Below are 14981 nucleotides of genomic sequence, written 5' to 3' on the forward strand. Positions count from 1 at the left end.
GAGTTACATAAGATTACAAGCAGCCATGCTGGTGCTGGAAACCCAACCCAGGTCCTTGGCAAGACAACTGCTGGTTGAGCCATCTCTCCAGCCTCTGATCTGTCTTTTTATAGTAAATTCTAGACATTCTTATATGACATAGTGACTTTCCTGGGCTCACTTTGTGAAGTCTGTTCTGTCACATGTAGCCATTGAAATCAGTAGATGGTCTGATAGATATGCAAGCCTGTGTGCATGCATGTGTGCATGTATGTATTTGGCAGTAATGGGGATTGAACAGAGGGCCTCCTTATGTATGGTAAGCAGTTACTCTACCACTAAACTACCACCCCAGCTCTTGATTTGACAGATTTCTTAGCTATTTGAACCAACACGCCTTCTGTGTGGTTTGATGGTGTCTTATCTGTCGGGGGGCATACCGGCAGCATGATCCAGTGGTTTGTAGCTTTGCCTTCCCCTCACGTTTACTGTGGCAAAGCCTCGGGGTAACACACAAACACACTTGACCTTCTAGGTTCCAGGAATGTGCTAGAGCTGTCAGAACTGCTGCCTCTCCCGCCCCATCTCCTGCACCGCTCTCAGCTCTCATCGTTGGCCAGACTCTTGGTGGTGTGGTCTCTGGCACCTGCAGTGTTTGACACTTACCATCAGTTGTTTTGTAAGCGCTGTCATCCCTGAGTGAATGTCACAAACCTTAGCTGTGGGATGCTGGCAGATGGGTCGTCCGTCAGGTCAGGGCGACTCTGAGGATGAGGGTTAGCAGTCCTGGCCACCAAGGATGCAGGAAGAAGAGTGACAGACACATGAAGTTGCCATCAGGCTCACTGCTCCTGCCAGGACTCAGCCTGCTGTTCTAGATAAGAACTTGTCCGACCGTTGTTAGAAGCCTTCAGTTTCCAGAGACCTGGAGAAATTGGTTTTGGCCTTTCCCAGTTGGGCTGAAGCTGTTCCTGAGATTTGGTGTCTTGCAAGACAAAACTGAGTTCATGAAAATGTCTTTTCTCTTTTTTGATTAGCTTTTGGGTTTATGTCACTTCCCTCTGTACATGATTTAAAGAGGATGTCCTTTGTCCCTTTTGTTAGCTGGCTGTTGTGTCCAGAGCAGCAAGGGTGAAAGTAGTTTTGTGTATTGATCTAAGAGGCGTGTTCTACACAGCTATGGCCTCCATTCAGTTGTGCAGGCAGTGGTGACATCAAGCTCTGAGGGAACGCAGTCTGCAGTGTTCAGAGAGGCGCTAAGTAAACCAGTAGTTGCAGTACACGAGCTTTCAATCTGCTAGGGAACATGGGCAAAGAGTCACACAGTGATGTGTTCCAGGTCCTCCGAGACATTCTCAAAGAGGTTCAGAGCAACATGGTCCCCCGCAGCATGCTGAAGGAGTGGGCCCTGCATACTTTCCCCAACGCTACAGACTACTGGACCTTCCGGAAGATGTTCACCATCCAGTTGGCACTCATCGGCTTTGCAGAGTTTGTCCTGCACCTAAATAGACTCAACCCTGAGATGTTACAGATTGCTCAGGTAACTTGCTCTTAACAGCCAGATCTTGCTTTGACCACTGTGCCCTGCCGATGTGGGCCTTAAAAATGTCTCCCTCTGAAATGTAGGACACAGGCAAGCTGAATGTTGCTTACTTCCGATTTGACATAAATGATGCGACTGGGGACTTAGATGCCAACCGTCCAGTCCCTTTCCGCCTCACGCCCAACATATCTGAGTTCCTGACCACCATTGGTGTCTCTGGCCCACTGACTGCCTCCATGATTGCTGTTGCACGGTGCTTTGCCCAGCCTAACTTCAAGGTGGGTCTCAGCATCTTCTGTGAGAAGGGTGGGCCAATTCCTTCCCTCCTTCCACCTGTGATCTTGGTGGCACTTGAGGCCTGTGAACAAGGAGGGAGATGTTATAATGGAGTATTTGGAGAAGGTTTGAATTGTTCGATGGCTAAAGATGTGCAGAATGAAAGGCAGGCCACTTTGCCAGAAGGAATCTAGGGTCCTTGGTTGGTCTGCTGCTCATCGGCTCCCATCTTACAGGCCATCTTGGCATGAAAGGCTAAAATAATTCTGGCTTGCTGCCTGCCAGCAAGGAGTGAGGCCCAAGAGATATGCAACACCTAGAGACATGCAAGGCCTTGATAGTACCAGTGGTTGCTGCTATAGATGAGGTGTTTTGAGGCTCTTGTTTAAAAAGAAAAAAGGTGGGTGCTCAGTGGTTAATATCAATAGTTGCTTTTGCAAAGGACCCAGTTCTATCTGTAACTCCAGTTCTAGGGAATCTGATGCCTAACTTACGTGGGCATAGGCACACAAGTGGTAAACAGAATGTTGGCCAAAAACATTCATATGCATAAGATAAAATTAATCTAAAATATTTAAAAATCAAATAATTGACGAGCAGGCATATATAGCAGGGGGGCATCAGGAGGAGGAGTTGGTTCCTAAGGGTGTGAAGTAGATGGGGTTTGGTTTTGATTGACAGCCTTGAGTTTTATAAGCTTCAGTTGTCTGCTCACGAATGCTCTGTGTTCATAGGTATCAGATAGTAAATAGGGCATTTTTTTTCTCCTGGATGTTAATTCAGAGGGCAGTTTGTCTTATTGTACATATATCTAAAACCAGTCCAATCCAGACCAGATCAGCCTAGTGCCCCTAATTTCCCAGATATGTTCCAGGACGCGTTTGCCACGGAGCGGGAGTTACTAGGGTTGGTAGGGAGCTATAGGTTAAGGGTGCAGTGGCCTTATTCAGAGAGGGCTGTGTGTGTAGCTCAAGCCAAGCTAGGGCTGAATTTATTTGCCCTCCACTCTCCTGCCTCACCAAGATGCCCTCAGCACCTCTGCTGTGAGCACAGTGAGAGGACACAACACTGAAGCCTGCCGTTCCTGGTGTTCTCGGTGTGCCCAGGATGCTGGCTGGGTTTCAGTGCATTCTCATGAGATTATCCTGACATTATACCAGAGAACAGTGCTGTGTTCAGTCCCTAGGTGGCAGCTGGCCCTGGCTGCTCATGATAGATGGGGTCTACACCCCATCACCCCTGGGTGATGCCCAGTCACCCCTGTCACCCCTGGTGGGACACAGCTATTTCCTCCTCTCCTTTGCACAGGTGGATGGCATTCTGAAGACTGTGCTCCGGGATGAGATCATTGCTTGGCACAAAAAGACCCAGGAGGACACTTCCTCTCCACTGTCGGCCGCGGGGCAGCCTGAGAACATGGACAGCCAGCAGCTGGTCTCCTTAGTTCAGAAAGCCGTCACTGCCATCATGACCCGGCTGCACAACCTGGCCCAGTTTGACGGTGGGGAGAGCAAGGTGAACACCCTGGTGGCTGCTGCCAACAGCCTGGACAACCTGTGTCGCATGGACCCTGCCTGGCATCCGTGGCTGTGACCTCAGCTGCCACCCCACCCAGAATGTGAAATGTGCCTCTCAGCCTCTGAGCCTCTGGCTGTTGAGACCTCTCTCTGCCTTGTTCCCCACTTTATCAGTTACCTTCCCAGTAGTTCGTGTGTGGAAGAGCATGGGATTAGTCCTGGAGAGGCCCCTGCACACAGGGATGGCCAGGCCATTGGAGGTGGCAGAGCCAAGCTCAGCAGCTTCTGAGATGCTTTTTAACTTGAGCCCCAGACTGGGACTCCGTGTGGTACTCCTGTCTCAGTGTGAAGGGCAGATTGAGAAGGTCCCCTCCATCCCTTAACTTCCAGAAAGTACACCTCAGAGCAGCTGCGCGCTGTGCACAGACCTTCAGCAGGGTCTAGGAAATCCCAGTGTTAGAGAAACAGGAATCAGGAACAGCTGGGCAGGCTTGCGTCTCTGAGCACAGATTTTCACGCTCTATCACTGGTTTGGAAATCTCGCTAAGTCTGATGATGTGGCTCAGTGAGCCTGAGTTGCCCGCAGGGGAAAGCTGCCCTTGGTCTCATCAGATTCCGATTCAGCTGTGCAGAAACGGAGCTGTGGAGGCCAGCAGGCCAGCCTTTCACTTCTTACTGCTGGCTTGTTGGATATCTTTTAGAGATTTACTATCATTGTACCAGAGAAAAAAAAAAGACAAGAAAATCATTTTGTTTTTCCCTCCTAATTTAAAAAGAAAGCAGTGAAAGTTTGTCCCCTTTAGTCTGTTATGTTGACATTTTTATAAATCTGAGCATTGAGAACGTTCTAGCTAAATTTGTACAGTGTGATTTTTTTTTTTTTTTAGAATAAATATTTTATAAAAGTATTTGCTGTCCCTTATTTTTATATTAGTGTCTGTTTCCATGTGGCGCCTCTTCCAGTTCAGCACCTGTTGGCCCCTCCTGGACAGAGTAGGGTGTGGCTTCTAGATTTTGGTGCTTGCTGCCTGTGAAGATGCGGTGGCCCTTGGTGACAGGAACGGCAGTCCTGACCTGGCAGTGAGCCTGTCCGTCTTCATCCTACTGACTCACCATGTACGTGGACCCTGTGGGAGGCACAGCTGGTGCTGTGTCTGTGCCTCAACCCTGGGAAAGCAGTGTGGATCAAAGGACAGGTAGATCTAAGCCCATTATAGTGTGTGGCTATGACATCGGCCTGATACAGGATCCCAAGGAGTCTAAAGGAGTGTGTCTTGGGCAGGTGCCAACTTTCTACAAGGCTCTCCACAGCTGCTTACCACACAGCATGGATCACGACCCCCTCTTGGCCCTGGACTCTCATCTGCTTTCCCCTTGTCTGCAGCCTGCATCTCCTGAGGCTAAGCTTACTCCTCCCTCCTCCGTCCTCCAAGAGGAAGCTAACAGTCCACCCCAGCATAGGGCTACAAGCTCCTTCGTGGCTGGTTGGCCCCAGTAGCCTTACTGGAGTCTTTGTATATCCCTAGTGCTTAAGCTCTGTGGGCCCTCCTCCATTGAGGAGAGGGATGGCTCTACACTTTACAGAAAAAGAATTGCCTTCTTAGAGAGGGGGAGGAGCCCTCCAAGGTCCCGGAGCCAGTCCCGGAACAAGTGGAATTGTACTTCAGCCATCCGAACACTATCCCACTGAACTGAGCCCTGGGTACAGACTGACTGAGGCTGAGGAGTGGGATGGTGTGCATCTGACTTGACGTTCCTGCTGGTCCTTTATGGGTTATCTGAGCTCCTCAGCTTCTGGAGAATCACTCCGTTTGTGAGAATGTGTCTTAGGTGCTGGAATGTTGGGAGTTGGTGGCCAATGGTGACAAGGAGGTCATTGTGCTGCCCAAGGGTGAGCAGTAAGGCAGCCCATGACTGTCATCTTGGCCAGCCAGTCTAGAGTTAGTGCTCCTGGTAGGGGCAAGGCCTAAGGCTCCCTTCCAGGCTCAGCCAATCTTATAGCTGTGGGCAGGACAAAAAGGGGTCTCCCCCAGTATGAACCTAGCAAGTGCCATCCAGACTGGAAAAGATGAGGACCCTCCACAGGAGATCCAGGATGCTGTGGTGACATGAGCTGAGCTGTTCCCAGCCCTGTGGGATATCTGGAGCTGTGCTCATGACGGCCTATTCAGAAGGTAGGCACTTACTTGAGGACTACCTTTTTGAGGTAGGCTGCATGTGTGTGTGTGTGTGTGTGTGTGTGTGTGTGTGTGTGTGTGTGTGTGCGTGTGTGCGCGCGTGTGCGCGTGTGCGTTTGTGTGTGTGTGTTTTAAAGACAGAGTCCTGTATAGCCCAGGCTGGTCTCAGTTTTGCTATGTTGCCAAGGATAATCTTAAATTGTGATCATCTGCCTCCATCTCTCTCCTAGTGATGAGAGCGAATGCATCACCATGCCCGCTTATGCTTTAGAAATCAGACGCAGAGCATTGTGCAGACCAGAAAAGCTCTCTACCCTAGCTCTGCACAAGCCCTCTGTTGAGTAGTTTGTTAAGACAGGGTTTTACTCCTAGACCTGGCTAGCCTGGAACTTACTGTGTGGCCACCCAGGCTGACCTTAAACTTGAGGCAATCCTCCTGCTTCAGAATAAGTATTCAATTTTGACGTGTTCTATATTTTGGGATCATTCTGAGTTAACACATTATCTGGTGTAAGGAAAGTGTGCAGCCAGCTTAATTCTTCTGCAACACTATTTGCCGATGGCTGTTCTGTTTGAAAGGGTCCTGGTGACCAACAGTCAGCTGATAGTGTGTTTGTGTGTGTGTAAACTGGGTCATTTCGTACATCTTACTTCAACCATTGGTTCTCACATTTGAACCATTAGTCATACAATGTATAATTTTAATGCTCTTGTGACTTTTTCAGTATCTCTGCTATAGTTTCTAGGTTTTTTCCCCCATTTATGATTGGGAAACATGCTAGGACTTCAGTGTGCAGGGGTGTGCAGTACATCTAGAGGTCAAAGGACAACATTCAGAAAGTGGTTCTTTCCTTCTGCCACGGAGTGAAACTCGGAGTGCTGTCCGATTTAGCAGGAATTGCAGACTCACCTCACCAGCCCATGCCTTCAGCCTTGTAAGAATTTAGACTTGCTTTGTGGCCTAACGTTGACCCCAAGTGGTATTTCAGGTGCCCTTGGGAAAGTGTGTATTGTGGGCTAGGGTTGTACATTGGTGGGAGAGCTCAAGCTTGGTGTGCATGAAGCCCTGAGTTCAGTTTCCAGTGCTTCAAAAAAGACATACACATTTACATACATACATATATACATACATACATACATACATACACTGTGCTGCTCTGCATATTATGTCTATCACAGGCTGATAGACCTGTGCAGTGTGCCAGTTTTCTTGGATCGCACCTTTCTCCTTGCTGTGTCTGCTGAAAACAGGTGTTAAGTTTCCAGCTGTGGGGTAGACGCTTTCTCCTTCCATCCCACCAGGTTTGCTTCTGCCAGCTGAGACCTAATGACATTTATAATAGTGTCTCTTGGTTTACTGACTTGATGTTACATTGTGTCCTTTGCTTCTGGTTAGTTTTGGCATAGCCCACCCCACCCACTCACACTTGTGTACCACATAAATAAAGTCCTTTTGTTTTGTTCTGCCTATCTTAAGGTCCAATGTGATTCTCTTGTAGATAGAAGAACAAACTTGGGTCTTGGTTTCTGGGTTTGTTTCTAATGCAATGCTGTTAGTCTGTGTCCTTTGATGGAGTAGGTTAACCCATTTACATTTACAATAATTAGAGACAGGAAGGCTCATGCTGTGGTTTGTCATCCTGTTGTCTCACTGCTTCTTCATGTCTTGTCTCTTTCATGGCTGCCTTTCCTGTGTGGTTCAGTGATTGTGTTTTATAGTGACACATTTTTTAATCCCTCCTCATTTCTACTGATAACAAGTTTTATGAACACTTTCTATAGATTTGTTGACTCTTAATGTCCTAAAATTAAAACAGTCTGATTTGAATCTCTGCCAGGTTTAATCTCATACACTTTACAAACAGCTCTGCCCCATCTCATTTTGTAAATGTCAAATTGCAGCTTTGTGGGGCTGGAGAGATGGTTTCCTGGTTAAGAGGACCTGCTGCTCTAGTAAAGGACCAGAGTTCCAGGCACACACACACCCAGCTGTAACTCCAGCCTCAAAGGACCAGACATCCTCTCCTGCCCGCCACAAACTGCCATGCCGATGCATAAATAAAAATACTGACCCCTTTTAAAATCTTGGGGTTGGGGATTTAGCTCAGTGGTAGCTAGTGCTTGCCTAGCAAGCGCAAGGCCCTGGGTTCAGTCCTCACCTCTGAAATAAATAAATAAATAAATAAATAAATAAATAAATAAATAAATTTTAAAAATTACATCTTTGTACATTGTTTCCTCATAGTATAGATTTAACTGTTTTTTTTTTTTGCATTTATCTTTCAAGTCATGCAGAAAAATGTGGCCCACTACTAAACCATTCATAAACTCATGCCCACTTTTGTTTGAGCACATACTTGCCTTCACTGGAGAGCTGCGCTTTTGCACGGCTTCTGCTAGCGTCCTATCTCAAGCCGAGACAGGTAAGGTAGTATCAGTGGCCACGAAGTACCTGATTTTTGGTTTTCATCATTGTATTTTAATCTGGGAATGTCTTAATTTTCCCTTCATTTTGTCAAACAGTGTTCTCGGCACTCCTTTTGCACTTTAAATCCACTGCATCCTGCTTATTGAGAAATTGCTGGCCTGGTCTCAAGATTTATTTGTTTGTTTTTATTTATGTGATAAAAATACATACACTGTAGCTGTCTTCAGACACACCAGAAGAGGGCATCAGATCTCATTACAGATGGTTGTAAACCACCATGTGGTTGCTGGGAATTAAACTCAGGACCTCTGGAAGAGCAGTCAGTGCTCTTAACCGCTGAACCATCTCTCCAGCCCCCTTTTAAAGATTTATTTACTTATTTTTATTCTGGCCTAGTCTCAGGAATCTCCTTTGCAACTTGGATTGTCTGAGAGTCTTCCTTGACCCTCAGCTTTGCTGCATCTGGGAGGGACTCTGAGCTTCTATTCTTTACTCTGGCAGTGGGAGCCTGATGAATCTGGTCAGTTTTAGGGACATCCTGAAGCTATTTTGAATCATTTACCTTCCTGCTTAAAGGAGCTTCCCTCATGGATGGAATGCTTCAATCTTGGAGGAAACTTAACCAACAATAACACATATCTTTACATGTTCATGCCTACTTGTCTGTGTGTGCATTTCATGTGTGCAGGGCAAGCCAGATGTCAAATCCCCTGCAACTGGAGTTACAGGGTCCTCTTAACTGCAAAGCCATCTCTCTAGCCCCTGGATTTCTGCTTTGACTTTGTCCCTCAGCAGTCTGATGGTATGGCTTGGGCTGTTATGTATATATAAGGAAGGCATTGGAGTCTGCTCCAGTTGATCATCTGCATTCTTATCTGGACCATTTGAGTCTAAGATGTTGCCGTCCACCATACTGCTGATGTCATTTCCAGACACTTATTGTATATATGTGTGTTTTGGAGCAGGGATGTATGTACATGTGGGTTCATGTGCACATGGTCATCCAGAAGACAGTGATGGACATAATCCTTAGGAACGCCACCCACCTTCAACACAGGCATTCCCACTGGCTTGGAATTCACCAAGAAGGCTAGGCTGCCTGGCCCAGCCTCCTTGGTGTTGACGTTAGAGCATGCTGCTATGGCCTGCCTTTTTATGTAGGCCTTAGTGATTGAACTCAGGTCCTCACACTCAGGAGGCAGCCATCTTACTGACTAAGCCATCTCCTCAGGCTAGACATTATTTTTAATGTGTTGTTCTTTTCATGAAGCTATAATTTGCAAAAGCATAAATTTAAAAAAGTAATTCTAATTCCCATATATGAGTGTTTTGCCTGTATGTATGTATGTATGCTCACCATGTGTGCATGATGCCTGCAGAGGTCAGAAGAGGTAGTTGGGTCCCCTGGAACTGGAGTTAAATGTGGTTGTGAACCACCATGAGGTTGCTTTTGCAATTGCACCAAGTGTTCTTAAACCCCAAGCCATCTCCAGCTCTAAAGTATAAATTTTTAAATGACAAACTACATTTTATTTAAGTAAGTATATGTGCCATAAAAGTAGACTGAATCCAGCCTTGGGCTCACAGAGATAAGCTGTAGGGAACCTGTCAGAGTCCAGCTGACGGCCGAGGCACCAGGGACCAGCAGCCATGGCCTCCTATCCTTCTAGGCAAGAAAAAAGGAAAAATTACCTCATAAAATTCCCTTTAAGTCAAGTGTATTTGTAAAGTGAGCCCCAAAGGATTGTAACTTGCTCAGTTTCCATTTGAGCCTCTGGATAAGAACTTAGCTGCCAACATTAAACTAAATGAGGAAAAGAATCAAAACCACTAAGAAGACAAACAGGAAATTGCTCTTTCCAGGCTGAGAGAAAGAACTCAAGAGGTAGCAAACCAAAAGTGCTGTTCTTGCCGCTGCAGGAGTCAGAGAGGATGGACATCCATTCCCATTTTTAAAACTTAACCATATGGTCTGAGCTGCAGTGCCATCAGTAACACCAGTGAGACCCAGGGAGGACAAAAGCCATGCAACTGTTGAGTATAAGAAATTAATTACAGGGGCTGGAGAGATGGCTCAGCGGTTAAGAGCACCAACTGCTCTTCCAAAGGTCCTGAGTTCAAATCTCAGCAACCACGTGGTGGCTCACAACCATCTGTAATGAGATCTGACGCCCTCTTCTGGTGTGTCTGAAGATAGCTACAGTGTACTTACATATAAGCAAGCAATCAATCAATCTAAAAAAAATGAAAAAAGAAAAGAAATTATTACAGAGCTGTGAGGCAGCTTAGTGGGTAACGGGGCTTGCTGCACAAGCCTGTCACCCTGGGTTTGATTCCCAGAATCCCAGGGGAAGGAGAGAACCATCTGCAGAAAGTTGTCCTCTGACCTCTGTGTGCACGCTGTGGTGTACACCCTCTACTCCACGTGCATACACAATGATGAGACGTTTTTAAAGGACTTTATTAGTGGCTGGAGACATGGCTCAGAGGTTAAGAGAAGTTGTAGCGTTGTGGAGGACCTACCTGGGTTTGGTTCCCAGCACCCACATAATGGCACACAGCTATTTGTAACTCTACTTCCAGGGGATCCAATGGCTTCCCAGTGCGTATGCATACAACTTGCAGGCAAAACAGTCATATCCATAATGTAAATAAATGTATACTTAAAGATAGCAGTTATTAGGGCTGAGGATGTAGTGGAAGCCTTGTCTAGCATGCATGAAGCCCCGGGTTCCATCTCCTGCTCCTCCAACCCCCACCCCAAAACATATGTGATGGCATACGCTTGTAATCCCAGTACTAAGGCAGAGGCAGGACCAGAAGTTTAAGGCCAGACCTGACCAAACAGCAAACTTGAGGCCATCCTCAGCTGTATAAAAACCACCCCCAACCCGGCTGGGCAGTGGTGGCGCATGCCTTTAATTCCAGCACTTGGGAGGCAGAGGCAGGTGGATTTCTGAGTTCAAGGCCAAAAAACAAAAAAACAAAAAAAAAAAAACAAAAAAACAAAAGAAGCCATTGCTGTATATATGGATTATTTTGCTTTTATGTATGTATGTATGTATGTATGTATGTATGTATGTATGTATGTGTATAGGTATGTATATACCATGCACATTCAGTACCTGCTAAGGCCAGTAGGGGGCACTGGACCATCCAAACAGGAATTCTGGCAAGTTGTGAGCCATTCAGTGTGAGTGCCAGATATTGAGCACAGAGCAAGAGCTGCAAGTGCTCATAAAGCACTGAGCCATCTCTCTCCAGCCCCTATACAGACTATTTTAGAGAGTACCACAAATGGAGAATTAACGCTGCCTATCAAGAGAATGGAATGGTAATGTTACCGTGGGAGGCTCACTCTGTTCTGACGTTCATCATTTGTTTAGCAAGGTCTGAACTTGAGTCATGGCACCATCTGCACTATATGGTAGAAACGATAGTCATGGCTCCTCTAGTGCAGTGGGAACAGTGCCTGTCTGGGACTCTAGATCTTAGAAAGCAGTTGTGTGGACAGCAGGTAGAACTCAGATCCTAGGTACAGATATTTCCGTGGCCAGTACAGGGTGTTCTGGACCAGCAAAGACCCTTGGAGGAGAGAGCCCTCCAGGAGCAATGGCCTGAGTTTATGGACTATGAGGCTTTCTGTGCCTTGGGGAAATGAACTGGCTTTGAGAAGGGCTGTGAAGCTGCTCATCTGGCTCAGAGTGTGCCTGGGTGACCTTTGACCTCTCTCCTGGGACGTTTGCTCCCAGTTGAAGCAGAAGTCCCTTTCTCGTGTGTGTACATGTGCATGCTTGTACATGTGGAGGTCAGAGCCCGAAGTCAGGGGTCCTCATCAGCTGCGCACCATGTCCTTGGGGCAGGGTCTTTTGCGAAACCTGACCAGTGAGCCTCAGGGAGCCCCCCTCCCGGGCCCCCACCACCATTACAGGCGCACACTCCTGTGCATGTGTGAGCATGTGTGTCTTGAGTTCCTGAGTGTGTGGCGTCTGTGTGTGCATGTGTGTGTGTGAATACAGACATTTGTGTCTCATGGTGGGCCTGTGTAGTCAGATAATCTCAGGTATGGAGACAGTCTCCTGCTTGCTGCTATAAACGCCAGCTAAGCTAGCCCACAAAAATCCCAGCATTCTCCTGTCTCCACCTCTTAGGTCAACCGGAACCAGAGCACCTTGATTACAGATATGTGCTACCATGTCCAACTTCTTCATGGGTCCCAAAGATTCGGATTCAGGTCCTCACACTTACGGGACTTGTCCTTTCCCTACTGAGTCATCTTCCTAGCCTGCAACATCTGATTCTTTAGTGACATCATTTCTGCTAGAACTTGTGGTTTTTTTTTTGACTATGGCCAAATGATGTGTTTGCCTATGGTGTGCATGCGTGCATGTGTGCGTGTGTGTGTGTGTGTATGTATCCATCATGCCTACCTACCTGCTTGCCTGTCTGCCACATGTGAGTGCCCACAGAGGCCAAATACCCTAGAGATGGAGTTAGAGGTGAACTCTGATCCTCTGAGCCATCTCTCCAGACTGAGAATTTTAAAAAACACACTTGAAGGATACTGACAACTCTACCCTTCTTTGCCCTTTGATACATATTTACTTAGTTTACTTTGCTGACATGGGGGTCTAGCTGCATAGCCCAGGCTGCCCTTTGACTTCAGTTCTCTCGTGCAAGCCTCAAGGGCTGGACTCATAGGCAAGAGGCACCATGTTCTGACTGGTTTCAGCTAAGTGTTTAGTTCAACCATACCGTTCTCTTTAGAGCTCCCTTTCCTCATACAGTTGCTGCTTCCTGGGCAGGTTCCTGTAGCCAGCCATGTCCTCTCCAAAGACCCCCTTGTCCTCCCTGGGCCTTGCACTCGGCTGTCTGGGCTCAGCTCTCATGACAGGGCAGTTGACACAGGACTCAATGTGATTGACCATCATGGCTGACTGCTGGGCCTGCTGCTTCCTTCTGCATAGTATGCTCGTCCACCCTTGTCTCCCCCCTCTATGCTTTTGAAAGCAGCTGCTTTCCTGAGACAGGAATCTGGGTCCATAGCCTTTAGAATGCTATCTGAGGCTGTTATAAGGGTTATAAGCCAGGAACTGAGCTCCTGGGTGGGACTGGATGTGTCTGAGGACATTGTCCAGGGCAGCTCCTGTCTGCCACTAGCTCAGCTCTCACCCACCATCCCTTCTTATTGGACTTTCAGAAAGGGTTTTGCTGTATAGCCCAAGGTAGCTTTGGTTTTTTGATTTGTTTTGTTTTGAGACTGTCTCACAATGTAGCTCAGGGAGATCCATGTATATAGTCCAGGCTGGTCTCAGACGCAGACATCTGCCTGCCTCTGCCTCTGCCTCCTGAGACTAAATATGTGCACCACCTGGTGTCTTGGTGTTTACAGGCATGTGTACAGAGATCAGAGAACTGTGTGAGATTCTCTCCTTCCACTGTGAGCTCCCGGCACTTGGGCCCTCAGACGTGCTCACATGTTTCCCACTGAGCCCGTCTCTCTGTTCAGAGCTGGAGCTCTATTAAACAGCCTCCTGGTCTCTGATTCCTTAAAAGGTCAACATTTACTGCATATTTACTAGACGATGTAGTAAATGCCTTAGGGTCATTTTTAAAAATTACTACTGTATGTGCAATGTGTATACGTGTAGAGGTCAGAGGACAATCTCCAGGCATCTGTTTTTGTTTTTTCCTTCTCCTGAGGGATCTGGGGATTGAACTCAGGTCACCCAGGCAGTGCTGCAAAGTACTTTTACCCATAGCCATCTCAGTGGCCCAACTCTTGGCTTTCTTTTCTTTAGAGGTAGTGTTATGTAACCCAGGCTAGCCCAAAATTCCACATGATCCTAAGGCTAATCTTGACTTCCTGACCCTCCTGCCTCCACTTCCCTCAGGCTGGGGTGACCTGTGTGCCACTGTCTCTCTCTGTAAGAGCTAATTTTTTTTTAAAGGTTTTTTTTTTTTAAAGATTTATTTATTATATGTAAGCACACTATAGCTGTCTTCAGACACTGTAGCTGTACACTGTAGCTGTCTTAAGCACCAGACAAGGGCATCAGATCTCATTATGGGTGGTTGTGAGCCACCATGTGGTTGCTGGGATTTGAACTCATGACCTTCCGAAGAGCAGTCGGTGCTCTTCCCCGCTGAGCCATCTCACCAGCCCTGTAAGAGCTAATTGATGATGTCATTTTTTCCTCTCCACAGCAGACCCTTCCACAACTGGGCCTGGGCCTGCTGGAGTCCCCAGCGCTGTCACCACCTGACACTTAGTCCCGCGACCAAAGTAATGTGCAGCAGCAAGCTGGCCAGGCAGGTAAGGAGGTCGTCACTACTGAGCAAGGACAGGACATTGTGGGTAGAGGTGGCAGACTGTCCCTTTCTGTATAGCAGAAGAGCCCAGTAAGTAGAACAGAGTGGTGGAGTGGGAGGGAGCCTACTGTGGTGCCTCCGGCTACCTTGTGGGGTTGCATGGATGGGCGGGGGCTAGTCACCCCACCTGCTGAAACCAAGTGGGGACTGTAAGAGTTTAGAGCCACTCCAGGAGGTACCTGAATGGGGAGGACTGAGGGCGGCAGCTATGGGGCCCACAGTGGCTGGGCGCTGCCCCAGTCTAGTGTGAGAGTAAAATTCTGCATGCAACTATTCTGAGTGGAGGATGTCCTTCCCACCTGCCCCTGTCCCAGCATTAGGCCCTGGGGCGGCAAGAAAGCCTGGGCGTGTGGCCTGCAGCCCTAAGTTTGGGCAGCCCTAAGTTTGGGGATGAGAGTCAATTGTAGTCACCTGGTTTTCCAGGCATAGCGACCAGATCATCTCTAGCGACACCAGCCTGCTAGTCTCTGGGATGCTCTGATGAAGCAAGAGCCTGAGGCTGTGGTTTTTGTGTCCCCTCTCAACCCCCACCCCCCACCTCTTATCCTGTATCTAAGCTCCTGACAGTGGTCCCAGGAGGTGACTGGGTGTGAGGTAGAACCTTCAAGGATGACCTCAGGGCTCCTCCCCTTGCTGCTGTGTGAGGCAAGGAGGCTCTGCTGTTGTGATGGTAGGGGGTGGCACTG

General features: G+C 47.7%; 1 protein-coding gene across 15 annotated transcripts in view; it reads left to right on the top strand.

The window, feature by feature from the left end:
• Positions 1 to 4226, top strand: part of Trrap (transformation/transcription domain associated protein) — a 95328-nt gene extending 91102 nt beyond the window's left edge. For all 15 annotated transcript variants that reach the window (XM_031338679.1, XM_031338687.1, XM_031338684.1 and 12 more), the window contains 3 exons: positions 1319 to 1522; positions 1609 to 1803; positions 3110 to 4226. In XM_031338679.1, coding sequence (XP_031194539.1) covers positions 1319 to 1522; positions 1609 to 1803; positions 3110 to 3394 — 684 coding nt within the window. In that variant the 3' untranslated portion in view covers positions 3395 to 4226. The remainder of the gene's footprint in view (positions 1 to 1318; positions 1523 to 1608; positions 1804 to 3109) is intronic.
• Positions 4227 to 14981: the final 10755 nt, after the last annotated feature.

Source organism: Mastomys coucha, unplaced genomic scaffold (assembly GCF_008632895.1).
Source record: "Mastomys coucha isolate ucsf_1 unplaced genomic scaffold, UCSF_Mcou_1 pScaffold22, whole genome shotgun sequence".
Classification (NCBI taxonomy): domain Eukaryota; kingdom Metazoa; phylum Chordata; class Mammalia; order Rodentia; family Muridae; genus Mastomys; species Mastomys coucha.